We start from the raw sequence: 26,606 nt of genomic DNA, 5'->3' as shown, positions 1-26,606 counted from the left end.
GACATGAGGAGGGTGGAAGAGGGGAAAAGCGCATCTGTAATAGTATTAACAAGACAAATTAAAAACAAAGAAAAGTGCTTGACTACAGCCACGTAAGTATTGTGTTCCTATTTGCAAACGGTTAAGACCCAGCGGGGTTGCAGACCCACCCTACAGGTGATTTGTCCTATTAAGATGCAAAACTACCCAACAGACTGAAGTTTTATTGCTGTGGGTCATTAACTACATTTGCACTTAAATAGTCACCCTCGTCCGACTATCCCCTTTGTATACAATGTATTTCGTCTTAACCTGGAGGTATTGCTACATTGATGGCCTTAATTACCTGAAACGTAACACTCTTTGTTTCTACTTGGCTGCTAAATTTTCCGCTTAATGTATCTTTTTAATGTTCGGTTAAATTTCACTCATGGGGTGTTTACTGACATCTACTCATGAAACCCGGTAAAAGCCATTCTCCGGAAGCTGTTTAAACAAAGATAAAATGCAAGCCCTTTCGCTGAGGAGGTGGGTGGCTCTGAAAAGAGCCTTTGGTTTTGAACGTTGCTTTTTGCCCCTCACTTGCCCTTGGCCTTGTGGTGGCTCTCGGTCTTCTTGGGCAGCAGCACGGCCTGGATGTTGGGCAGCACGCCGCCCTGCGCGATGGTCACCTTGCCCAGCAGCTTGTTGAGCTCCTCGTCGTTGCGGATGGCCAGCTGCAGGTGGCGCGGGATGATGCGCGTCTTCTTGTTGTCGCGGGCCGCGTTGCCCGCCAGCTCCAGGATCTCGGCCGTCAGGTACTCCAGCACGGCCGCCAGGTACACGGGCGCGCCGGCCCCGACCCGCTCCGAGTAGTTGCCCTTGCGGAGCAGGCGATGGACTCGGCCAACTGGAAACTGCAGGCCCGCCCGCGAGGACCGCGTCTTGGCCTTGGCGCGAGTCTTGCCTCCTTGCTTTCCGCGTCCAGACATTTTCAGTTCTGGATGTTAATACAGAGCAAACAGCAAAGTGTAACTGCAGCTGTGGCACTTTTTATAAAAATGTCTGGGCGCGAAAAAGAAGCTCTGTCATTGGCTAAAGCTGCAGCTGTATTTGGCATTCTGATTGGGAAGATCTTATGACGTTCTCTTGAATATGCACGAATCACACACAAGAATTTAACCCCCTATTTGCATACTACTTGGTATGTAAGACAGATGAGTGTCAGTTTCCTTTATCTAGTTCTTTGTCTGCACTAGTCTGCTGAGCTCCCAACCATGCCTGAGCCCGCCAAATCCGCGCCCGCCCCGAAGAAGGGCTCCAAGAAGGCGGTGACCAAGGCGCAGAAAAAGGACGGCAAGAAGCGCAAGCGCAGCCGCAAGGAGAGCTACTCGGTGTACGTGTACAAGGTGCTCAAGCAGGTGCACCCCGACACCGGCATCTCGTCCAAGGCCATGGGCATCATGAACTCGTTCGTCAACGACATCTTCGAGCGCATCGCGGGCGAGGCGTCGCGCCTGGCGCACTACAACAAGCGCTCCACCATCACGTCCCGCGAGATCCAGACGGCCGTGCGCCTGCTGCTGCCCGGCGAGCTGGCCAAGCACGCCGTGTCCGAGGGCACCAAGGCCGTCACCAAGTACACCAGCTCCAAGTGAGGCGCCGCGGCCCGGCTCCCGACCCCAAAGGCTCTTTTCAGAGCCACCCACACTTTCCCATGAAGAGCTGAGCACCGGCCAGTCCAGGTCCTGCGCATTCGTGCCAACGTTGGGAAGGGGCTCCCGGAGTCCCCCAGGGGTATGCGCAGAGCCTGATCTCTGGGCAATAGTGCCCCATAGGCGGCTCTCATGAGTGTATGTGAACGTAGACTGAGACCCAGGTCTCACTAACTAATCCCTTCAAATTACTCATCACCATTTTTTAACGTTTTCGCCGCGACCGTATTCTGGAGATGCTTTATAGCTTCCAAATCCACCCTGAAATGTCTGCGCTGTTGACTAATGCTTCACCCCAAAGCTCCAAACTCGCAACCACGACGAGCGCCCGCTAGGTGTCGCTGTGGCTCCGCGCCCGCCTTCCTTTGTGTGACTACAGCCCTTCCCCCTCCCTCCTCCCCCGCCCTTCGCCCGCGGCCGTTAGACGCCTCTCCAAGCCCTTTATCTAAGGGCGTGCACACCTAACTCCAGGGTCTTCTCAGAGCCACTTGCAGTCTCAGCAAAAGAACTGAGTGCCCTTCTGTTCCAAGCACACGGACTCCCGAATTTGCTGAGCCTCTGTTCCAGGAAGACACGTGCGGGAAGTCCCGTGCACCCAGGAAAGTGGGTCTGTCCTCCAGGGACCCTGTAGGGTGAACAGACCGGAGCTGTGCGCTCCGCGCTCCTGTGCAGGCGCTGCTGGGCTCAGATGGCGGGGCTGGCGCTCCAGTTTGCTTGTGTGTCAGCTCAGGCCTTACCTCCTGGGGCAGCTGTGCCCAGACGACCAAGGGGCCGGGCTGCCAGTCACCACTTTAGCCACCTGAGCAGAGCCAGGGTTGAATCCCATATGGGGGTTTTTTCCTATCCTGCAGGCCCTATGGGAGAGCAGCAGGTCACCCACAAGGATCTACTCTGACCCCCTTCTCCCGCCCCCAGTTGGCTCGTTGTGTGCACACGACGGAGAAGATGGCTCCGCAACTGCCGGCTGCAGGGGCAGCAGGGAAATGGGAGGGAGGGTCTGCACCCCGGTCTTCAGGAGCTCAGAGTCCAAGAACCAAAGGGTCTGGCCTGTGATATTTCACACAGCTCCGCCTGGGCCCGGAGGATGATCAGTGTTCCTGAGAAAAACTTCCACCCCCAACGACGAGGAGCTCAAAAACTCCTCCCAGGATCCCAGCCCCGCCACCAAGTCAACGATGTCCTGTCCTTGGTCTGTTCTCAAATGTGTGTGTGCGTGTGTGTGTGTGTGTGTGTGTGTGTTTCTGAGCCCTGGGCCCATGGAGGCGCCTTATCCTTTTCCAGCCTTGTCTCCTCCTCCAGGGTCCCCGGGTCTGACAGAGAACGCAGCCTTAGTTGGTGAGGATAATGGTCATTAGACAACCGTGGCTCCATTCTTATGACACAACCTTCCCCTGTGTCACCACAACGGTTCGAGTTTCTGGCTTTGCCCTCTCGCTCCCCCTGGATTCTAGGCTTCCAGCACCAGCTTTATAAGCACCCCCTTCCAAGAGCGGAGCCTTATCTACTCCCCTCGAATTTCCAGACTTTAATAACGTGTGTGTGTGTGTGTGTGTGTGTGTGTGCGCACACACACACACACTGAGCCCTGCTCTGGCTCCGGATTCTTTCCGTTGTCCTTGGCACACCAGTTCTACTCTTGCTTTTCAGTTTCCCCAAACCTGTGTCACGTTGACTCAATTATCTTGTAAAAATAACCAGTTGTTCTGTTTTCCGGACACAGGGGCAGCTCGCCACCCTGGCTGTGAAGGGCTGGTTCGATTTTATATCTTAAAAAAGATGCCTAGGGTGCTCCTCAGCCCCAGGCAGGTGGGTCATCCTCAAACACCTGGTCCTTGGTCTCCAGGAGGCCATCTGGGGTGAGCAGGTTTGTCGGCATCCACTCGCCCAGGAACCAGCGGGGAGTGCAGGCTACAGGCCCATCTCGCAGCCCAGCCAAGCTCCCCTGTTGGCCGACTTGGGAAAAATGAAAGATGGGTTGGTACACACCAAGGAAACAGAGGTAGCAGGGTGCTGGGGAAAGTAGAAACTATGGAAAGGTACGAAAGTGCTAAGAAATCCTTAGCTCTCTACAACAGTGGATTTTATTCTATATAGACATCTCTGGAAGACCATAGCAGCAGAAGACAGGTTGGGCCCTGGCTGGTGTGGCTTAGGGGATAAAGTGTAGGCCTGCGGACTGAAGGGTCCTGGGTTCAATTCTGACCAAGGGCACATGCCTGAGTTGTGGGCTCGATCCCCAGTGGGCACATGCTGGAAACAGTCGATCCATGATTCTCATCATTGATGCCTCTCTCTCTCTCTCTCTCTCTCTCTCTCTCTCTCTCTCTCTCTCTGGAAACAGCCGATCCATGATTCTCATTATTGATGCCTCTCTCTTTCTCTCTCTCTCTGGAAGCAGCCGATCCATGATTCTCATCATTGATGCCTCTCTCTTTCTCTCTCTCTCTCTCTCTCTCTCTCTCTCTCTCTCTCTCTCTCTGGAAGCAGCTGATCCATGATTCTCATCACTGATGTTTCTCTCTCTCCTTCCCCCTCTTCTTCTCTGAAATCAATAAAGAAATATATTTAAAAGAAGGAGAAAAAGAAGAGGACGACTCGGGTTGGAACTTGAATTATGCTAGGTGGATAAACTTTGGTTAGGTCTGATCATACCCCTTCTCATGGGAACTAACCTTTAGAGCAATTCACAACCCACATTCCCATTCACTTACAACAACACATTCCCCTCTACACCACCCCCCAGAGAATTCTCCGCCTAGAAAAAGCCCACATAGAGTCCATTAAAATCTCTGACAATCCCCCTACCCCATCCCTGGGTGCTGGCAGCATTTGGGGGATCAGCCCCTCTGGTAGCCAGATGACCTCATCCTATCTAATAAAGGAGCAATATGCAAATTGCCCGTCACTCAAATACACAAGATGGCTGCACCCATGTAGCCACAAGATGGCTGACCCAATATGGCCTACAGGAGAGGGCAGTTGTGGACAGTTAGATGTGACCAGTCTAGGAAAGGAGGGCAGTTGGAGGGGATCCAGGCCTGCAGGGGGAGACATTTGAGGGGGGATCAGGCCTGCAGGGGAGGATTGTTTGAGGGGACCAGGCCAACAGGGAAGGACAGTTAAGGGTGACCAGGCCTGCAGGGGAGGACAGTTAGGGGCAATCAGGCTGGCCATGGAGCAGTTATGTGTCAATCAGGCTGGCAGGGGAGTGGTTCGGAGGTGATCCAGCTGTCAGGCAGAAGTAGTCAGGGGCAATCAGGCAGAAGCAGGTAAGGAGTTTGGAGCCAGCAATCCTGAATTGTGAGAGGGATGTCCAACCTCCCGCTTAGGTCCCAGATTGGAGAAGGTTCAAGCTGGGCTGAAGGACAACCCCACCCCCCACCCCCCTTGCACAAATTTTGTGCACTGAGCCTTTAGTAAATTATAATTCCTTATCACTTTTGGCCTTGTGTGTTCCTCCTTTGGCAACCCTAACATTATAAAATGAACATATTGCTAAAATCTACTTCATTGACACTCATGTTAAAACACATGAAATCATTATAATAAATATTTTAGGGAGATGTACAGTTCATGAAGTTATTGATAGACATTTTACCATTACTCCAATACTTTGCTATAATGAAGACCAACTTGTGAAGTAGTAGTATGATCAGAATAATAAGACTGCGGTGGATGAAGTATTTCTCCATACAATTAGACTTTCTGCTGCTATCCTCAGACACTGAAGACACCTATATAAAAGAAAATGCTGGTTGCTCCTGTTGCAATAAGTTCAATTTCAAAATCATGTGAGCCTGGAATATTTATAAAGTTTACAGGCATCTATATTGGTTTTTGTAATAGTTACACGTGTAAATTTAAATATTCTATGTCCTCCTATATAATAAAGAGGGAATATGTAAATTGACCATCACTCCACCACAATGATGGTGGCACCCACAGCAGAGGCAGGGGTTTGCATAACGTAAGATGGCTGCTCCCACAGTGGAGGCCCGGTTCCCATAAGGAGCCTTAACTAGCAATCAGCAGGGACCTGAGACTGCACCTCCCACCACCACCACTACCACCACCCCATCGGGGCTTGAGATCTCAGGCCCAGCCCTTCACCCAGTGGGACTTAACAAAGGACCTCAAGGTATGCCCTCCACCCTGGTGCAGGCAAGGGGACCTGAGGCTGTGTCCTCCACCTGGTGGGGCTTGAGAAGAGTGCGACTGGCCAGTCTGGATCTAGCCCAGTGGGGTAGTGGGCCGGCAAGGTCTGGGTCTCATGCAATTTTGAGGTGCATGTGAGTGGGTGGGGACTTGACTCTGGGTCCGGTGGTGAGCCCCATACTCTACATGAGGTAGATTTTCATATACATTTTAATAATTTTATTTCACCTCTGACATTTCTATTATATCTCCTCTAATGAATCCCCTTTTAATGTGCACAAATTTCATGCACCGGCCCACTGATATATTTATAATCTTAAAAACATCGCTGAACACATTAAGCAATACTTAATGTATGGGAAGGCATTCATTTTCTATTGTCGGTCCAATGAATTATCACAATCTTGATAAAATACACTTAAAACTTTATAGTTCTGTAGATCAGCATTTGCCCCTGGGTGTCCTTGAACGAGAACACGGGTGTTGGGGGGCTGCAGTCCCTTGTGGGGTGCCCTTTCCAGCTCTGGGAGGACTCTCCCCTCCCTGAGCTTATGACCCCTGTTATTTTCAAAGCCAGGTCTCCGGCCAAATCCTCCTCACGCTGCCCCCTGACTAGTTCAGCATTGATTGGGATCACTTGGGAGCATCTCATTGTAAATTACAGTGAAAGCGGCTGCAAAGGAACAGCCTTTTGTCAGGTAATCTGACATCACAGAACCCAAAGTTTAGGAGGTGGATAAGCCAGAGTGGCGGATTCTTCCAGCACACTACACCAGATTGTTTAGAATTGGAAACAAAGCCACATCCAGTTCCCTTTCTGGTCAGGGTGGGAGAATGGGGAAAGAGAACATGTAGGCAGATGCAGTGTTGTAAACTATCTCAGGAAACTCCTAACCTGAAACAAATGAAGTCCCTTTTCACCCTTCCTGCTCATTAACCATTCTGCAGCCGTTTGAGAAGTTACATTACTGTAAGCAAGCTCACCCAGTGAACCAGAATGATGCTGTCCGACAACTCAGGGCTACAAAAACCTAAACCCTCTCCCCTTTCCAGAGAAGGATGTGTAGACACAGGAATTCATGGCAGTTATCGCAGCACGTCAGGGCTTTGGGCACCTTTGTAGCCAAAGTGCCCAATGGAAAAAATAAAGTCTAAGACTAAACCAGTTGGATACTGTTCTCATTCTCAACCAAACGCATTCAAGCATAAGACTGCGATACACTTTTATAGATACAATCCAAACGAAACCAGTTTAGGACTAGGCTTAGCAGAGAGAATGGCCAATCAAGTCCTTACAACTCTTTATCCTGACAAGGTGGGTGGCTCTGAAAAGAGCCTTTGGGTCTGACAGGAGCCGCGGCGCTCACTTGGAGCTGGTGTACTTGGTGACGGCCTTGGTGCCCTCGGACACGGCGTGCTTGGCCAGCTCGCCGGGCAGCAGCAGGCGCACGGCCGTCTGGATCTCGCGGGACGTGATGGTGGAGCGCTTGTTGTAGTGCGCCAGGCGCGACGCCTCGCCCGCGATGCGCTCGAAGATGTCGTTGACGAACGAGTTCATGATGCCCATGGCCTTGGACGAGATGCCGGTGTCGGGGTGCACCTGCTTGAGCACCTTGTACACGTACACCGAGTAGCTCTCCTTGCGGCTGCGCTTGCGCTTCTTGCCGTCCTTCTTCTGCGCCTTGGTCACCGCTTTCTTGGAGCCCTTCTTTGGGGCGGGCGCTGACTTGGCTGGTTCAGGCATTTTAAAGCAAAAGAAGAAACCTGCAAAGGAAAGCGGGAAGATGTAAAATGTCCGACTGGGTCTAGAGCGTCACCTTTTATAGCGGATCTATGCAAATGAGGTCCTCATGAGGCTCCAGATCTGATTTGATGATGTCTCAGTGACGAGCGTATGTAAATTCGCTGGCATCACATCACTTTTCTCATTGGTTGGCAGCGTCTGAGCTAATTCTGAACCAATCCCGGCTCGCGTTTAACAATCCCACCCAGTACTATAAGTCGCGTTGTGTTGCCTTCTCCCGTACATTTCTCCTTTTCTCTTCCTGAGGCTGTTCTGATTCTGCCAGCAGTCAGCATGTCCGGACGCGGCAAGCAGGGCGGCAAGGCGCGCGCCAAGGCCAAGACGCGGTCCTCCCGGGCCGGCCTGCAGTTTCCAGTTGGCAGAGTCCACCGCCTGCTCCGCAAGGGCAACTACTCGGAGCGGGTCGGGGCGGGCGCGCCCGTGTACCTGGCGGCCGTGCTGGAGTACCTGACGGCCGAGATCCTGGAGCTGGCGGGCAACGCGGCCCGCGACAACAAGAAGACGCGCATCATCCCGCGCCACCTGCAGCTGGCCATCCGCAACGACGAGGAGCTCAACAAGCTGCTGGGCAAGGTGACCATCGCGCAGGGCGGCGTGCTGCCCAACATCCAGGCCGTGCTGCTGCCCAAGAAGACCGAGAGCCACCACAAGGCCAAGGGCAAGTAGAAGCCTGCGCCCCTTAGGCGACAACGCAAATAACTAACCCAAAGGCTCTTTTCAGAGCCACCCACCGCATCACGGAAAGGGCTTGCATTTTCCCGACATTAGGAGATAATTGAAATCACGTTTGTAGCAATTCCTGCCCATTAAAACCGAGTTCTCTAAGTGAAAGTCCTGTCGGGGCTCCGTATTGTAATTAAGGGGATCAATGCAACATGCCTCCGGGTTAAAAGTGAAAGGTTTTGCTGGGACCGGTTTGGCTCAGGGATAGAGCGTCGGCTTGGGGACTGAAGGGCCCTGAGTTCGATTCTGGTCAAGGGCATGTGCCTTGGTTGCGGGCATATCCCCAGTGGGGGATGTGCAAGAGGCAGCTGATCTATGACTCTCATCGATGTTTCTAACTCTCTATCTCCTATGTACAAAAATCAATAAAATATATTTTTAAAAAAATAAACTGGAAGAAAAAAAGTGAAAGCTTTTGATCTCTAGCATCTCCCAGTATGGAGAGGCTCCTCCCACTTGCCCTGAGCAGGTGAAGTCTCTCAGACCAGGAGACTCGTCTAAATTACATTTTGTTTACAGCCGCTTATGTTAGAAAAGGTTCATGAAACCAATTCCTGGGGCCCCCTTCTACCGAAGGCAATTGCAATTATTTTCCCAGACTTCAGGGGACTGTACATGACAGGCTGGAATTGTTTTGTGAATATGTCTGCTGTGTGTACATTGTGTATGGGCTGATGGGCTGCATATTCCAGTAAACCTGCCCTCAGCCTCAGCTCTGAGTAAAAGAACTGCTAGAACAAAGGAGGGGTAGCTGACCAATCACACGTCAGGGCGGGCTTTTTAAATGTTACTGATGGCGGCATCCTTAAGATATTTCGGGTACCTTGGTCATTTGGTCAGAGAACAATGAGCAAAGCCCTGTAAAGTCAGCACTGCATGGAACCTGGCTTACCCGGACTCATTTTGGAGTGGAGTATAAACTCAAAGACATTTTTCATCTCATATCAGCCTTTAGTGGGAAGCTAATCGCATTTCTCAAGGAAGCAAACAATTCCAGCTCAGCAGGAGGGAGAGTGAGGGGGGAGAAGGGGTGAAGAACCAGACTGACCTGTTCCTGCCAAAAAGGCCACAAACCACACCACTGCTCCAGGCCAGGTTCCTGGTCTCTGTAACTTGGCTCAGACCAAGGCTATTGGGACCCTGAACTGACACAGGCTCCTTGCAAACCCAGCGAAGTAACATGCAGCCGCAAACTTTTGTGTAGTGAGAGAGGAACGGACTTGTAATCCTGGGGTCTGACTGGGGGGGAATCAGACGAGATGAGCATGTCGGGAGCCTCTCATTCACCAGCTATACAGTGGCGGCCTCAAGAGCACATGGAGACCTGGCTTATTTCACAGAGAGAAACTGGTCTTTATGCACTGAGCTTATGACAGTAGTCAAAATGTAAAATTCAAAATCATATACCACGCCTCAGAAATACAGTAAAAGTTTCTTACCAAGGATGAATTGTTCAGGGAACAATCGGGGAGAGAAACCTAGTTCAAGGGGAGATTATGAAGACCATATACAGGCAGGTGAAGGAAACCAGAATAGACACAAAAATCATTTCGCGCTGAAGCATCATGTGCAGAATGACCTCTCTTCCACCCTCTTTTCCTGCCTAAAGACAGGGATATGAATTGTGAAGACCTGTGATAAGCCACAGGCACAAAAGGAATCTGCAAAGGAGTTGATTGCTGGTCTCCTCATATAATTACACCACCCCCCACCCCCACCCCCGTTTGCCATAGTAAACGAAAAGAGCCACATGCTAACCTGAGAAGCTCAGGGGAGGCCTGCGTGGCAGTCCTGCAAACTCAGAGACCTAAAATAACCACAAAAGATGGTTTGAAAATTAAATACCTAACTACAAACAGGTTATAGTGGGTAGTCATGTCCTAGACCGATATTTCACCTGACAAAGATCAACTTAGATCTTCTTTACTGAGCCCATTTGCCGTTTTGCCTCTAAGATAGTAACTTGTAACTTCCTTCTTACCCCGGGCCCCTCAGGGCACAACTAATGGCCTCCAGACATTCCCTCATTGTTATTGTTTCAAAGTAATTGTCAACTGTTAATTACGTTAGAGTATCCTGTATCCATCTCTGTAAAAGAAACACCTGTCCATCATTTCACCTTTTACCCTATCCCAGAGGTTTCCCGGCATTGCTCTGTCCCACCTCCCTAATCTATCACCAATGAATTTCATGTAACTCACCTACATCCCTTTCCTTTGATTGCAATGTATAAATATAGATGTAACCCTCCATTCTGCAGAGCATTATCTCAATCTGTTGATGTTCTGCTTCCCTGTGTAAGTCAATTTGGCTCAAATAACTCACAAAAATCCTTTACAGGTTTCAATCTTTTTTCCCCCCCGTTAACACCATTCTTAGAAGCCTGAAGCGGCATCCTTTCTCCTGTTCTTTCTGAAAAACAAATAAATAAAAATTGACTGTATTTTGTTGAGGATGCTTTATAAAAGGGAGCTCTAAGCCACATCTATAAATTATTCTTTCCTGGGTCTCTCTCAGGTATATATGCAATACACATGTTAATAAATCTGATTTGCTCATCTCTGTACATTTGGTCTTTACCTTGAGAAAGCTAAAAAGGGCTAATTCCAATGGAACCCCGATATTTGGGGGGTAGTGATCTAAATCCATGCCAGCACGCTCAGTGTCCATTCCTGGTAACCTATAATTAAGTCACCACCTGCTTCCCAGGTATTGGTCTTGCAGAACCAGTTACAGAGGCCATGGGTCTGTGGACAGTGCACTGCCCAGAGGGAGGGCTATTAACTCTGACACCAGGCCTGGAGACCCCCAAACACCTGGGGGCCTTCTTGCAAGGCCCTAGGAAAAAAAAGAAGAAAAAAAAAGGAAGCATAATCCATGTTTGCCGGACAAAGACCACAGGGAGATATAAAGGACAGCCCCATGCATGTGTCCTCACTCAGATTTGGAAGGCTGTTTCCTGAATTTGCCAGTATATTAAACAGTGTCCCTCCTCTTCTATGAAGCGTACTTGGTTTGCTTTGGTCTTTTGCAATGACCTAAATGCCAGAAACAATGAATTTTTTCATGGACATGCTCTTGTACCTCCACTGAATGGTTGCTTCTCTTCTTTTTGGCACTACTGGAATGCAGTCTTTTGTACAGAAGCTAAAGTTCTCTTAGTCCAGTAGTCAGCAAAGTCATTAGTCAACAGAGCCAAACATCAACAATACAACTATTGAAATTTCCTTTGAGAGCCAAATTTTTTAAACTTAAACTTCTTTTTCTAATGCCACTTCTTCTAAATAGACTCGTCCAGGCCGTGGTAGTTTGTGGAAGAGCCACACTCAAGGGGCCAAAGAGTCACATGTGGCTCAAGAGCCGCAGTTTGTCGACCACTGCCTTAGACCACATGTGTCAAACACAAGGCCCGCGGGCCAAATCTGTCCCGCCAGGCCTTGCAATGTGGCCCTCGCCGCGCTGTCATCACTGCACTCCTCTGCGTTTCCATCACAATGACAGTTTATGACTGTTCAGTAAACCATTCGGCCCGCGATTTAGCCTGGATTTTAGATTTTGGCCCCTTCTCTGATTGAGTTCGACACCCCTACCTTAGACAAAAATTGCTTTAATGATCAGGTTTGGATACTTACTCTCCAAAAACACACCCATTTGGACAAAAAGGTTCAGGAGCCTCCACCTCCTGATATCCTGCCCTTGAAGATTTCTAAGGTCAGCATCTCTCTAGTTTCCATCTTCACTTGCAGAACATGCCTCCCACCACATCCCCCCCCCCCCAAAAAAAAATGAGCCACTGGGCCACACAGATCATTGTGAGCTACGGTCAATCCAATCCCACCAGAAGCACTAAAACCATTTGCCGCTTCCTTAACTACCAGACAGAATATAAACGGGGCCTGTCCTGGAAAGCAATCTACTGGGCAGATAGCTTCCGTCTGAGTGACCCCTTAGGGCAGGATACATCTGAGAACCCACACCTGCTCCTCACCTGGTGATGTGCCTTCCCCAGCCCTGAAGCCCTGGGCCCCTTTCCACTCCTGTGCTAAGGGTGGCAGACAAGTCTCAGTTCCCTGACTGCCTTTGGCCTATCTTATTATAGGGCTCCTGTTGTGCAAAAAAAAAAAAAAAAAAAAAAATTTAATGGTTGGGGAGGGAGGAGTGGAGTTGTCTTTTTAAAAAATATATTGATTTTATTTTTATTGATTTTTTTTTGTTTTGTTTATCCTCACCTGAGGATGTTTTCCATTGATTTTTATAGAGTAGAAGGGAGGAGAAGAGACACACAGAGAGAAACATCGATGTGAGAGAGAGAGAGAGAGACATCAATTGGTTGCCTCCTGCCAGCACCCCAACCGGGCCTGGGATCCAACCTGCAACCTAAGTACCTGTCCTTGGTAGATATCCAACCCAGAACCTTCAGTCCGTGGGAGCACTCTATCCACTGAGCAAAGCCGGCTGGGGCTAAAATTTGTTTTCCTTCTGTCTGTCTGTCTTACAGTGTTGGACCAGCCAGAGAACCCAGATGGATAGAAAAAAAAGTTTTAATCCTCCCCAACACCTTGATGACTAATGTTTCATTTGACAAGCCTCCCTTAGTTTGCTAAAATGAGTTTCTTAATAATACTTTAATCTACCTTGAGACCTGTCCACTAGGACACAAGCTGGGAGGCAAGGCCTCCAAAGCTCTCCAGAACAGGGCTGCAGTCTGTGCTTTACAATTAAGGAGATGGAAGATTATGTAAAGATCAGATTGATGGTTCTCTCTCACCGATATTCCTATCTCTCCCTCCCCCTTTCCTCTCTGAAATCAATAGAAATATATTTTTTAAAAAGATCGGAGAAAACAAGGCGTGCATCTGAAATATTAAAAATATCATGTGCTCCCTGGAGGGTAGGTGGTTCAACCTCCAGGGTCCTGGGAAAGAAAAGGGGTCTTTTTGGCATTTCAAAATGTGGTGACCTAGGTACAAAAGAATAATAATAATGCCCAGGACTGGCTTAAGGCAAAGATAACCTTTTCTAAGAAACGTGTGTGGCTGGGGTATGTCCTACCGCTAAGACCTGCCTGGTTAGAAATTGATGTTTAAGATTGCCCAAGGTTACTTTTCAGAGAATCCCTTTATTCCTCCTCACAGACTGCGCAATACTTAAGCCAAAAAGTTACCTTTCCGATGCCAAACAGCAACATTTCCACTCGTTTCTAGAAAGGAAGCCAAAGTCAAGATGAGTGAACACGGGTCCTGTTCCCCAGAAGGTGGGGTGTAGGGACGGGTGAGGACCAAGCAGTGGGGTCCAGGCCCCCAAGGACAAGCACACAGGTCATTTCAGATCTTCCCTGAACCCCTGACACTGTGTACCCACATCATCATGTCACCCTCATGAAATGTGAACAAAGATGCCTCTCCGGACAGAGAGGAGCCGGGACTTTTCACATTCGGTGGGCGTTTACAGTGGGAGACAAGCTGAAACCGGTCTGGCTCAGTGGATAGAGCATCGGCCTGCGGACTGAAAGGTCCCAGGTTCGATTCCGGTCAAGGGCATGGACATTAGTTGCGGGCACATCCCCAGTGGGGGGGTGTACAAAAGGCAGCTGACCGATGTTTCTAACTCTCTATCTCCCTCCTTTCCTTTCTGTAAAAAATCAATAAAAATATATATTTTTAAAATAAATTTTAAAATAAAAATAAAGTAAGAGACATGTGCATCCTGGTCTCGGCCTTGTCCGCGGAGAGTAAGCCTCCCAATAATGAAACCAGAAAGACACGTTAGTCTGACGCAGATGCAAGCCCTTCAACACGTGGTTACACAACAGCAATTTTCAAAACCTCCTTCAATAGGGGATCTGGAAGGAACCAGGGAAGGAGCAGGACTCACAGAGCCGCCTTTGTCTCCTCCGGCCCCGCCCCAGGACGCAGGACGCGCGCGGGCGGAGCCAGACGCGCCGGCCCCGCCCACCCCCATCGGCGGGTTATAAATACGGTTTCGGCGGGTGGTTTGCTGCTTCTCGGCAGCAACCATGTCTGGACGCGGCAAAGGCGGGAAGGGCCTGGGCAAGGGCGGCGCCAAGCGCCACCGCAAGGTGCTGCGCGACAACATCCAGGGCATCACCAAGCCCGCCATCCGCCGCCTGGCGCGGCGCGGCGGCGTCAAGCGCATCTCCGGGCTCATCTACGAGGAGACGCGCGGGGTGCTCAAGGTGTTCCTGGAGAACGTGATCCGCGACGCCGTCACCTACACGGAGCACGCCAAGCGCAAGACGGTCACGGCCATGGACGTGGTGTACGCGCTCAAGCGCCAGGGCCGCACCCTCTACGGCTTCGGCGGCTGAGCCTCCTGCCCGCCGGCTCCTGCGCAAAACCAAAGGCCCTTTTCAGGGCCGCCCACGCCCTCTCGGAGGAGCTGAGCGCGCTCTGGTGCCCTTGTTTCTACGGACACGTTTTCTCTGTCTTTGGGCCTTAGCCTTTTCGTCCCGTCCGGAGGGAACGAGTACAGGCAGGGATGAAGCAGATCGTGGCCGCGGGAGAGGAAAAAAGGAAAAGGGAAACCTGATTTGTTAAAATAAAGCTGCTACCCGGAGGTTGGGAGTTTAATACCATTTCACCCGCCCCGGGATTCGCACACTGAACTCGCCCAAATCCCCCCACCCCTCCTCCAGGCCTGGATCTGCCCCCCCAGCCTGGCGGTGCGTGAAGTAACCGCCCTGGGCCTGGTTCTTTCCCGCTCACACGCCTGCCGGGCCCGCCCTAAGCCGCAGGCGGAATGAGTTAGACTCGCTGTTACTGGGCCAGAGAGTCAGGGCTCTAACTCGGTGTCTAACTCTCCGCCCCGAGGCCTCGCTCCGCATTAGGGAAGGAGGGGCTCCCGCCTGGTCACAGCTTCTGCCCTGCGGCTCCTGCCCGCCCCCCTCCCTTCGCCTCCCAGCCCTTAAGCCGGCCTGCTGCTGGTTCTGACGGGCTTTATTGTTATAGTGAGTAATTCGAACACTACAATAGGATTGCAAAAAGTGGAACCCTTCGCCTTAGATGTGATATCTAAGGCAGGAAATCCCGTCATCTAGCGGAGTGCAGCCTTGAGTACAGCTTCATGGGTTTTGTCAAAAATTGTGCAGGACATCCAGGTCTCTCCCGAAAAAAAACATTTTGAGTAAATGTTCACTGAAGACCCTGGATCGCTGCCATCCATCTTTTATTCAAAATAACTTCTATTTTATTAACTTTCACTTAGCAAAGCCCAAACCATAACATGCTACAAAATTTGCCTTAAGGCTTTTTACTCCCCCACCCCACCCCATTCCCATCTTCCAGCCGCAATGGCCTTTTAGCTAACACCACTCCCTCCCTGCCTCAGGGCATTGCTCTAGCTCCCTCACTTCCTTCAGGAATTGACTCAAAAGTCACCCTCTTGACAAAACCGGTTTGGCTCAATGCTAGGGCGTAGGTCTGCGGACTGAAGGGTCTCGGGTTCAATTCCGGTCAAGGGCATGTACCTGGGTTGCGGGCACGTCCCCAGTAGGGTTTGTGCAAGAGGCAGCTGGTCAATGTTTCTCTCTCATCGACGTTTCTAGCTCTCTATATCTCTCCCTTCCTCTCTGTAAAAAAAAAAAAAAAAAAATCAATAATTAAAAAAAAATAAGTCACCTTCTTGAAACCTGACATCTGCTACAACGTGGATGAAACGGGAAGAAAATAAGCCAGTCACAAAAAAATACTGCTGCCACCTTTTCCAAGGTTCCGCGTTGCAAATACTTCCTTCCTTTTATTTTTTTTAATGCTCCTGTTTATACAGCCCAGCTGACGTAAATACATTCAAACCTAAAGGCGGAGTCAAATGACCATTTGGAGACCAACTCGAAAGTAGAGCGCCAGGGATCCCAGGAAATATGAAATTTGCATGAACCCTGAATGATACACAACATTCTGCACGTCTTCCCAGTACATCCTGCTACAATGAACTGCGAATTTACGGAAAATACAGTGAAATCGATCCCAAGAGAGGCTCAGACAATGGATTTTTAATAACTAGGCGGGGCGGGTAACAGGAGCGGGGAAAAAACGGGTTAACCGCACAAAATGTCGCTGTTTCTTTCAACAAAAATTAAGTTCTTTCTCTTTCAAACACATTTTTTCCTCAAGCAGGTGAAAAGCTCGAGAATAATAAATCTGTGGGTCAGACTTATAGGCGTAGGGGCATCACTGATGAAAAAATAAAAATAAAAAATAAAAAATAAATTTATTTGAGGGGCGGGGAAGAGGTCCTTCAAATTGACCAATCAGAGACTCGCACGGAACGGAAATCCCACCCTAATACGGCCGGGTCACTTCCGGATATTAACTCCTGCCTAGTAACTGGTCCTGCCCACCAGCCAATCAGAGCGATTCTGTTCCCGTATAAATACAGCGTCCAGCCTCTCCCTCATCTTCAAACTCCTCACCTCAGTCATGGCTCGCACGAAGCAGACGGCGCGCAAGTCCACGGGCGGGAAGGCGCCCCGCAAGCAGCTGGCCACCAAGGCGGCCCGCAAGAGCGCGCCGGCCACGGGCGGCGTGAAGAAGCCGCACCGCTACCGGCCCGGCACCGTGGCGCTGCGCGAGATCCGGCGCTACCAGAAGTCCACGGAGCTGCTGATCCGCAAGCTGCCGTTCCAGCGCCTGGTGCGCGAGATCGCGCAGGACTTCAAGACCGACCTGCGCTTCCAGAGCTCGGCCGTCATGGCGCTGCAGGAGGCGTGCGAGGCCTACCTGGTGGGGCTGTTCGAGGACACCAACCTGTGCGCCATCCACGCCAAGCGCGTCACCATCATGCCCAAGGACATCCAGCTCGCGCGCCGCATCCGCGGGGAGCGCGCCTGAGTTCCGTCCTTACTATCCACCAACACGGAAACCCAAAGGCTCTTTTCAGAGCCACCACACTTTCCATGGGAGATCTGTAAGCGAAGAAGAGACATCCCTAAACAGCACTGTGTGGGAGGGCGGGTAATGGCTGAGCCAGCTGCGTGGGAGTGGTGCTGTGGCGCGTTTCCCTACACACCCCCTCCTTCAGCTGTCTAAGGCAACTTCCGCTGCAGCCCCAGCAGAGGGCGCAGCTCTGCAGTCAGTAATAGGGCTAGGGACCCTGCTATTGTGCCTAATGGTGCTTGGATTTATGAAGTCCTAATTAGGACTTGGGGGTTTGTTGCAACAAATCAGTGCACACTCAAAGTGTACAGAATTGTGCCCGGTGAAGATGATTAGCTCCGTCTCGCTGCACCCCAGCCAGTGAGGCAGCATGCACGTGGCTAACATTTCAGACGGCTGTCAGCTAGCATACACATACACATAGCACATTTAACGGGTGAGGAGTGAATGAGGCCTGCTCTGCAGTCTAGATAAGTATTTTGTCAATCTGTCGCCTGGCTGTTGTGTTAGGATGTCACCATTAAGGAAGATTGGGTCAATCGGCCTTATTTGAAAGTAACAAATCGTTGTTTGCTTTTCGGATAAATGGCTGGGAGGGCAGGCTTTGTTCTGGTCGTGCTCACGGTGGGATGTCCGTTTGGCTTAGGCTTGTTCAATGTCAGTAGATTCATTTATAAGTATTGCCTTTACCTCAAAAGCACACTGCATTTTATAATCCGATGTTTGTAATCTCAAATTTCCTGATGGGTTTTTGGCTGTTAATCCATGGTGTTTAGGACAGCATGCTTGGCATGTCCGAAGTGTAGACAATAAGGGACAAACACCAAAGACCCAAAATGGCATCACTGGTGCTAGAAGCCCAAGACACTGAACCCAGATTTAATACCTGCTCTAATTGCAGTTCCAACCCCTCCCAGGATCATACATAATCACCAGTAAGGTGATTCTGCTCAGTTCGTGTTTCTAAACCAGTTTTCTTAACTGCAAGACAAGTATTTCAATCATACCCAAGGCCAATGCTCCCTAGTGAGGCAGTCCTGGATGTGCTTTGCAAACGGTAAGGGATTACAGAGTTAAGTGTACACTTTGACCACTCAGTGAATGACTAACCCCCCACCTCCTACCCAATAGTTCGTATTCCTCATCCCTCTTCAAAAGCCTACCTCTCGTTCTGGCTATTAAAGACCTCACAGCTGTTTTCCCATATTCCCTACTCCAAGTAGGCTCTCCTTTTCAAAAAGATTCTTTTGAGTAACTACATTCTCCCATTTACCCAGGTATTGTCTCAAGTAGAAAGTAGGAAGAAATTATAAGATGCAGCTGTCACTGGGGAAATGTTGAACTGGTTAGAAGCCACCTGCTACATTGTTTTTTAATAAGATAGTAAAAAATTATAATCCCCATCCAGGTTTGCAACCATAACTGTTCTTTAGCATTCAGGATTTTGTCAGACTTGCCAATAAAAGTAAGTGAACTTCCCTGAAATAAAATTGATAATAAAGGCTCGGTCCCAGAGATGAAGTGGAAATGGTGAGACAAGTGAACCTATTCTTCCAAGAGCCCATATTGTGTGCCCCGGCCACCCCTAGACCAGGAGCTCTCTGCCATCTTCCCTGCCTTCCAACACGTCTGTCTTGTTTACCCTCCAATTCATTGCCTGCTCAGGAGACTATGGCTCCCTAGATCTTTCTTCGCCACCGTCTGCGGGAAGAAACCGGGCTGAGGGCCACTTACAGCCCCGCAGGAGGCGGACTTCCACGTTCACTGTCCTTCAGCCTCGGGGCGGCAGCTCAGTTACGGGCTACTCTTCCCCAGGAACTCCACTGACCTCGAGGAAAAAATCCAAGGTTTTCAACTGCCTCACAGAGTATACAAGATTTAACATCGCAATCTATGCGCACTCAATCGAAGTTCAGTAACTTCTGCAAGTCAATGGAAAGCAAAGTTTAGGAAACTTACAGAAACTTGATTAGCCCTCTCCGCAGATCGACTTGTTACATTAATTACACTTTCCCCATCTAACGCGTCTGGGCACGGGAAGCAGGGCGGCGAGACTCATGGGCGCCCCCTACGGTTGGCGGACCGCAACGACCAGCGCCACAAACTACCGGGCAGCTTCTCCGCGCAGGGCGGGGTCCTGCCCGATATCCACTCCAGGCGGAGCTGCAGACGGAGACCGAGCGCCCAAGGCCAGGTGAACAAGCGGAGCCCACTACCCCAGGAACCTGGCCGAAAATGCCTGCTCATGTGTTCCTACAAACACAACAGCGCCCAGCTCCCCACACCCCACACGACCCCGCCTAACCTGCCCAGCGCACCGGAGTCACTCGCCTAAAGGAAGGCACCCAGTTACGTGCCCAGCTCAGCTCTTTTTCGTGAAATGAATGGGTGGCTCTGAAAAGAGCCTTTTGAGGTTTTCAAAGCAGGACCCGCCGTGGTAGCTTCACTTCTTCTTAGGCGCCACCTTCTTTGCCTTCGTAGCCTTGGCCTTGGCAGCTTGCGGCTTGGCCGCCTTGGGCTTGGCGGCTTTGGCCTTGGCGGGGCTCTTGGCGACCTTCTTGGGCTTGGCGGCCTTCACCTTCTTGGGGCTCTTGGCCGCCTTCTTGGCCCCCGCGGCCGCCGCCGGCTTCTTGGCCTTCTTCGGGGTCTTCTTGGCGGCCTTCTTGGGGGTGGCCGCGCCCGCGGGCTTCTTGGTCTTCTTGGCCGCCCCGGCCGCCTTCTTGGCCTTGGCCGCGCCCGCCTTCTTGGCCTTGGGCTTGGCCTCGCCGGAGGCCGCCTTCTTGTTGAGCTTGAAGGAGCCCGAGGCGCCGGTGCCCTTGGTCTGCAGCAGGGTGCCCTTGCTCACCAGGCTCTTGAGGCCCAGCTTGATGCGGCTGTTGTTCTTGTCCACGTCGTAGCCCGCGGCCGCCAGCGCCTTCTTGAGCGCGGCCAGCGACACGCCGCTGCGCTCCTTGGAGGCGGCCACCGCCTTGGTGATGAGCTCGGACACGGGCGGCCCAGACGCCTTGCGCTTGGCGGCGCCGGCGGGTTTGCGCGCCTTCTTCTTCGCGGGCGTCTTCTCCGCGGGGACGGGAGCGGCGGGAGCCAGAGGAGCGGTCTCCGACATGTTTCACTTCTGCCCGGAAGGACAACAGGAGACTTGAACTGTCAGAGCAGCGTGGCCCAGCGCGGGCGGCGGGGGTTTATATAGCGAGGCGCTGGATGGTGATTGGCTGGCGGCTCCGTGCGCCGCGCTACCCAGCCGGCTCCTCCGCTCTGCCCGGCTGCTGTGTTTCTTGCCCTTTAAAAAAGGAGAAAAATATAAGAAATCTGTGCACAAAATCATGAGGGATTTGGGGGAATCGGGTCCGAGAGCCTTCAGGCTTCCTTCCTGCCTTCTCTGGCGCGCCTAGCTCCGCCGCCGGCCCCCTGAAACTTTCCCGATTCCCCCAACTCTCTGGAAAACTTCTGTCAAACGGAGACAACTTTCCGATTTTCCTTAAAAATACGGCTTCTCTCCGTTTCCCTTGCAAATGTTTCTTGCAGAACATAGTTCTTCACATTCTTGTCTTTGCAACTCTGTGTGCATGAACGGATCTGAACTGAAATGAAGCCAGAAAATCGTATTTTTCACGAGGGCAATAGCACAGCTCGCCTGCGAGTGGTTCGCCCTGAGCCCTGGGAATTGGCAGCTGGGGGAGAGAATTCAAAGTACACGATGGACAACAACCTGTATTAGAAGAAAATGTTGGTTTGATATTTTTTAAGTATTGGAGCGACCAGTGTGTAACCTGGGTTTGATCCCATAATTTTTGATTTAACCATTTTTAGGAGGGACGAGGGCAAGTCTGCTCTGTGCATGTGTGAGTTGTAAATAACCAGTTCTACCAGTAACTAGTCATCCATCTTCTCTTAAAAGACTGATTTTTCAGACCTAGACTGGGCATCGGAGGTCACCCACTGTACCAACCTACCCACAAAGGCATCTCAAAGCAACAAGTGGGCAGGTAGGTCCACCTCAGTTTACCAGCTGTGAGCAGGAGAGCCCTGCGACATCACGTGTTTTCCATTCAATCTCCTTAAAATTGCAAAGGCCTTCATGACAGTCACCTTGTCCACCAGATTGGTCCCCCAGTATTTAGCATAGGGCTTTGAACACACTTCCTATATTCCGAGATAATATTCAAAACACAAAATGCATTTGACCTTTGTTAGCATTGCAAGTCAGGAACCAGATTAGAAAGAAGCGTTTCTCATTGAAATCTCTGCAGGAGCACCCCGGCTGGTTTGGCTCAGTGGATAGAGCATCGGCCTGGGGACTGAAGAGTCCCAGGTTCGATTCCGGTCGGGGGCACATGCCTGGGTTGTGGGCTCGATCCCCAGTGGGGGGCGTGTGGGGCGCGTGTAGGAGGCGACCAATTGGTGATTCTCTCTCATCATTGAGGCTTCTATTTCTATCTCTCTCTCCCCCTTTCTCTCTAAAATCAATAAAAATATATTAAAAACAAAAAAGCTGGGTGGATAGAGAGTCTGCCTGCGGACTGAAGGGCCTTGGGTTCCATTCCCGTCAAAGGGCACGTACCTGGATTGCTGGCTCAATCCCTGGCCTGGCTGAGCCAGGATGAGAGGCAACCAATAGGTGGGTCTCTCACGTGGATGTTTCTCTGTGTCTCTCCGACTCCCTTCCTGAAATTCAATGCTGGGGGCCGGGAGGGGGGGGGTGGAGTGTGAAGATTAATAAATCACTGCATGAATTTTCCATATTTCACCCAGGGCCTTTTTACTAACAAAGTATGAACCAGACTGTCACAGCCTGAATCAGTGAGCAGAACCCGCCCACCTGAGGGGCTGAACAAACATTCCATCACAAGAATGACCGAATCCCACTCATCTCTCTCTTTGCAGTACCACAAATAGAATTCAGCAAATGTTGGATAATTATGCACCTCTTTATATTACCCACCTATTAGTCAGGTCCTGGCATCCCACCTCATGTTGAAATAAATAACCAAGAAAAGTATTGGGCCAAAACCGGTGTGGCTCAGTGGATAGAGCATCAGCCTGTAGCTATATATTCATAGGTAACTGAAGAAATTAATTTTTAGTATTATGCAAGTTTAATTTTTAAAAAAAATGTTTATTTATTTTGTGAGAGAGAGAGGAAGGGAGAGAGAACAGGGAAACACCCATTTGTTGTTCCACGTATTTATTCATTCATTGGTTGCTTCCTGTATGTGCCCTGGCTGGGTATCTCAGTGGTAGGAGCAGTGTCCCATTATTCCAATAACCAAGGGTGTGGGTTTGATCCCCAGCCAGGGCAGTTTAATAACTTTAAATTTAGATAACTACATTGGCTAGTGCCTGATGCAGGGCAGCAGGGCCTTCAGCACCTCTTCGGGATTGAATGCACGTACCACCCACTTGGAGATCTTGTTAAAAAGGCCTGTATCTGTTCCGTATAGTGGAAATGGGCCTGAAATTCTCTACGTCTGACAACTCCCAGGTGAAGCTAATGCTGCGATCCCACAACTGCTCCACCCATCACCCGGAGCATGGTGAGGAGCAGGGGGAGGCCGGGAGCTCGGGGAGGCCAGGAGCAGGGGGAGGCCGGGAGCAGGAAGAGGCCTGGAGCAGGAGGAGCCGGTTCAGGCTGACCCCCTCCTGAGCTCACTTTTCCCGCTCCTTGCAGAATCAATCAATGCATCCACCTGTCAATCGATCATGCGCCTTGTTTAGAGATTTCTCAGGGAGGCGAGGATCTGCGGTTGGAGGAAATGGCCCACCGCAGAGAAGGGTGTCTGCGGTCCTTCTCTGGCCGGTCGAAGGCGGTGCCCCAGGTGACTGTGCTGATTGGTCTGTGGCACGTGGCGGCCTGTCATCTGTGCACAGAGCATCACGTCAGTTACCTTTTTACTTGGCCAGGACTGCGCGGTGTTTATTAGTGTCCTTTTTTGTTAATTCTGTTACTTTCCAAGCTTTTATTCAACACGGCGCAGTGCGGTTCTTGGACCAGTGCTCAGAACGAGGTCAGACAAGGCCAGGATCACAGATGTGTTCTAACCCCAAAAGCACGCTCCAAGCCTGGATTTCTCCCTTAAGAAAAAATAATAATGCCTTCTTTTCCTCCACCTTTTACCGCCTCTCTACCACCTTCCCCCGCAAAGATTATTCCTTTTCTCTGGGCAAACAGTGCTCCACAAATGGGAGCGAAGAGTGGAGATCCCAGGAACGTGGGTCCCCTCCGGGAGCTCCCCCTTCGGACGGCTGCACGCGGGGTACATCGCTGTTCCCTGCAGACGCGACGTCCCACGTGCGGCCACGGTCACTAAGATCCACACTAACTCCATCGCCTTTAAAGTTGACTTAGATCTGGCATCCCTCCCTCTTGTGGATAAGGGCGGACTTTTCTCCTTCTTATAAAGGCTCACAGTGGCCAGGGCACATGTACACAGCCAATCCCCCCCGACTGCGCACAGCGCCGCCTGCAGGCCACAGGAACCGGCGACTCTGCGCCCGGAGGGGCGGCATGACCGAGGCCGGGGCGGCGCGCGTTTCCCCGCCCCCTGCGCGCTCCGCTTAACAAGGCGCCCGCTGCGGGGCTATAAAAGGGGCTGCAGCCGGCGCTGGGGTTCAGGGTTGTGATCCGTATTCTCTCTCCACCATGTCCGGGCGCGGCAAGGGCGGGAAGGGTCTGGGCAAGGGCGGCGCCAAGCGCCACCGCAAGGTGCTGCGCGACAACATCCAGGGCATCACCAAGCCCGCCATCCGCCGCCTGGCGCGGCGCGGCGGCGTCAAGCGCATCTCCGGGCTCATCTACGAGGAGACGCGCGGGGTGCTCAAGGTGTTCCTGGAGAACGTGATCCGCGACGCCGTCACCTACACGGAGCACGCCAAGCGCAAGACGGTCACGGCCATGGACGTGGTGTACGCGCTCAAGCGCCAGGGCCGCACCCTCTACGGCTTCGGCGGCTGAGCCTCCGGCCCGCTGGCTCCTGCGCAAAACCAAAGGCCCTTTTCAGGGCCGCCCACCTATTTACACGAAGGTCTGTGAGCATCCATCTAGCCTCAAGGTGTTGTGCTGGAGTTGAAATACGTTTATTAAATTCAGAGAGGAAGGGGAAATAAAAGTGCCAATGATAAGAACTATTGATCTGCCCCCTGTTCTCCCCACACTGGCGGGGATGCCCCCCAACAAGCCGGGAGGTGCCCTGACTAGGACCCCCTGGTCCATCGGTCGGCTCGGCCACAAGTTTTAATCCAGTGTCCTTCGCAAAGTCAGGCGGTTTCGGTTTGGGAGCCATTTGGGGTGAGCCTGGCTTAAAATGGCGCCTCTCTAATGACCCCAAAGAACAAAGCAGGTCGGGCCCTCGCGCTAGGAAACTCCCTGGAATGCTACCCCCTTGCGCAGACTGCCCTGAATGGCGGCAGATGTCTGGTTCAATGTCACTAATTTGCCCCATAGTTTCTCCGGAGCACAAACTTTCACTTTCCCTGCAGGTTCCCTGGCCTGGCACCTGGCGTCCGGTAGGGGGCGCCCGGACCTAACGCACCGCCCTGCAGGAAACACCACGAAAGCTGTGGGTAGAGCTAGGCTGGTAAATGCAAAAATCAGCTGCAAAAGGACAGCTAATTTCTGCCTTAGTGCAACCCCAAGGACGTGAACTCTAGCGGGACGTGGGTCATTGCACACCTGGCTGCTTTGTTTCCAAACTGTTGACCATTAAACGCTCCTTCATGTGTCCAATCTACAGCCTCCCCTCCTGTAACTCTGAGCGCGCCCTTCGTTTTTCTAGGCAGAAGGAGCCTTTAGGCCACCCCTGCGCCCCCTCCCACCCGCGACCTAAATCCCTCCCTCCCTGCGGATTTCCATTTGTGCCCCTTAAACCCTCCGTGAAGGCAGATGGGCGCTGTGAGGGGACAGCGCCCGTCTGGGCCAGTTATGTGTTCGGAGGGTTGACCATAGAGGCACCTTCCACTGGCAATAACGTGGCTGGACACTCGTTGGTTGGTGAGCCTGCCCTACCCATAGGGACATGCCAGCGGTCATGGTCTCTCCCGGCTCCTCCGTCTTCCCTTCGGGGTCTTGGCTGGTCTCATCAGATCCACAGAAGACAAACAGGAGAAAAACGGCTTCTATTTGTACATACAAAAGCTCCAAAGAATGTAAGCCCCAAAGGCCGCTGAGGATTGCCTGCCATCCTGAGCTGAGGGGTGGGAGGGGGGACTCCCGGGAAGGAAAGAGCAGCCCTGACCTACACAAAGGTCACCCAGGGGTCATTAACTCTGTTAGTAACTCCCTTTCTGGGACAGGCCCGCTATCCAAATTCTTTTATGTTTTTATTTTGCTTTTTACTATATTTTTATTAAATACATTAAAGCTGCCTTCGAGACTTTTCTCAGGAAATATTCCACCAAACTTACCTCCACTATAGTTCTTCATGGCAGAGCAAATAACTATACAGTACAAACCCGCTAGTTTGAATTCTGGGACACCATTACTATATGAAAATACAAAAACTGTCTCTTAAATATATACTGTCTTTCAATTATTTGCCCGCCATAAGTGTCTATAGACCAACTTTACAATCATTTTTGTGAAAATTTTCAACTGAAAATATTCAAGAACACCTAAATCATGAGTGATATATTTTTATAATATTCATTGCAAATTGATTTCTTAAATTCAAAATATCGTGGCGTGTGGGGATGGTTTTCATTTTGGATGCATGGCAGTTAACTGGTTAAAATAATTTTTTTTGTTAATAATATTATAAATATCTCACATCCCCCCCCTTTACCTTCTCCTCCCAGCCCCTACCCACCCCACTCCTCTTCACCTCCCCCTGTCCATGGGCTGTGCTTATAAGTATACAAGTTCTTTGTGATAAAACAAGTTTATACTGTTTTATGTAGACAGAATTTTCCCAGATGGCGGGCAGGACTTTGTTAAAAAAAATAAAAAATACATAAAAAACAGTCGTCTCTGCCTTTGTTCTGCCTCATTTTCATCCCCCTGCTTGTGGTATCGTTGTTTATCTGTCCTCACCTGCTACGGCTGCTTCGCTTGGCGGGTCCCTGTTGGTATAATTTGCCAAATAAACTAAATGGAATAAAGGCTATTGGGATTTAAAACCGAAAGTAGTTGTCTATAAAAAAATATTTTCTCAAGCGTTAAATAAAAATACACCTTATTTAGTTGGCTGATGTACCAATCTGATCACATACCTTTTAAAAATCTTTATAAACATATTGTAGTGTTTGAATGGCCCACAATAACACACGAGGAAAGAAATCTGCCTACGGAAGCGGGCAGGAGTCGCCGCAGGAAAAGGAGCTGGAGGCCGGGGGGCCGGAGGGCGGGGGGAGGGGGGTCGGGGA

General features: G+C 50.9%; 6 protein-coding genes across 6 annotated transcripts; 3 read left to right on the top strand and 3 right to left on the bottom strand.

Annotated features, from left to right (window-relative positions):
• Positions 1–556: 556 nt before the first annotated feature.
• LOC118727373 (histone H2A type 1-D) lies at positions 557–965 on the bottom strand. Its single transcript, XM_036453150.2, has one exon. It carries the CDS (start codon positions 948–950, stop codon positions 558–560), a length of 393 nt encoding a protein of 130 aa, XP_036309043.1. The 5' UTR covers positions 951–965; the 3' UTR covers position 557.
• A 229-nt stretch (positions 966–1,194) lies between these two features.
• Positions 1,195–1,666, top strand: LOC118727384 (histone H2B type 1-C/E/F/G/I). Its single transcript, XM_036453162.2, has one exon. The coding sequence runs from the start codon at positions 1,236–1,238 to the stop codon at positions 1,614–1,616; it is 381 nt and encodes a 126-aa protein (XP_036309055.1). The 5' UTR covers positions 1,195–1,235; the 3' UTR covers positions 1,617–1,666.
• A 5,481-nt stretch (positions 1,667–7,147) lies between these two features.
• On the bottom strand, positions 7,148–7,622 carry LOC118727383 (histone H2B type 1-C/E/F/G/I). The gene has a single exon (XM_036453161.2). The coding sequence runs from the start codon at positions 7,570–7,572 to the stop codon at positions 7,192–7,194; it is 381 nt and encodes a 126-aa protein (XP_036309054.1). The 5' UTR covers positions 7,573–7,622; the 3' UTR covers positions 7,148–7,191.
• A 259-nt stretch (positions 7,623–7,881) lies between these two features.
• LOC118727362 (histone H2A type 1-D) lies at positions 7,882–8,392 on the top strand. Its single transcript, XM_036453139.2, has one exon. It carries the CDS (start codon positions 7,906–7,908, stop codon positions 8,296–8,298), a length of 393 nt encoding a protein of 130 aa, XP_036309032.1. The 5' UTR covers positions 7,882–7,905; the 3' UTR covers positions 8,299–8,392.
• Positions 8,393–14,340: 5,948 nt separating this feature from the next.
• On the top strand, positions 14,341–24,256 carry LOC118727359. The gene is made up of 4 exons (XM_036453135.1): positions 14,341–14,654; positions 15,392–15,403; positions 16,753–17,136; positions 23,888–24,256. Exons 1-4 carry the CDS (start codon positions 14,372–14,374, stop codon positions 24,199–24,201), a joined length of 993 nt encoding a protein of 330 aa, XP_036309028.1. The 5' UTR covers positions 14,341–14,371; the 3' UTR covers positions 24,202–24,256.
• LOC118727351 (histone H1.4-like) lies at positions 19,635–20,418 on the bottom strand. Its single transcript, XM_036453126.2, has one exon. It carries the CDS (start codon positions 20,353–20,355, stop codon positions 19,693–19,695), a length of 663 nt encoding a protein of 220 aa, XP_036309019.1. The 5' UTR covers positions 20,356–20,418; the 3' UTR covers positions 19,635–19,692.
• Positions 24,257–26,606: the final 2,350 nt, after the last annotated feature.

This window comes from Pipistrellus kuhlii, unplaced genomic scaffold (genome assembly GCF_014108245.1).
Source record: "Pipistrellus kuhlii isolate mPipKuh1 unplaced genomic scaffold, mPipKuh1.p scaffold_m20_p_24, whole genome shotgun sequence".
Classification (NCBI taxonomy): Eukaryota; Metazoa; Chordata; class Mammalia; order Chiroptera; family Vespertilionidae; genus Pipistrellus; species Pipistrellus kuhlii.
This window is presented reverse-complemented; position numbering and strand designations above follow the sequence as displayed.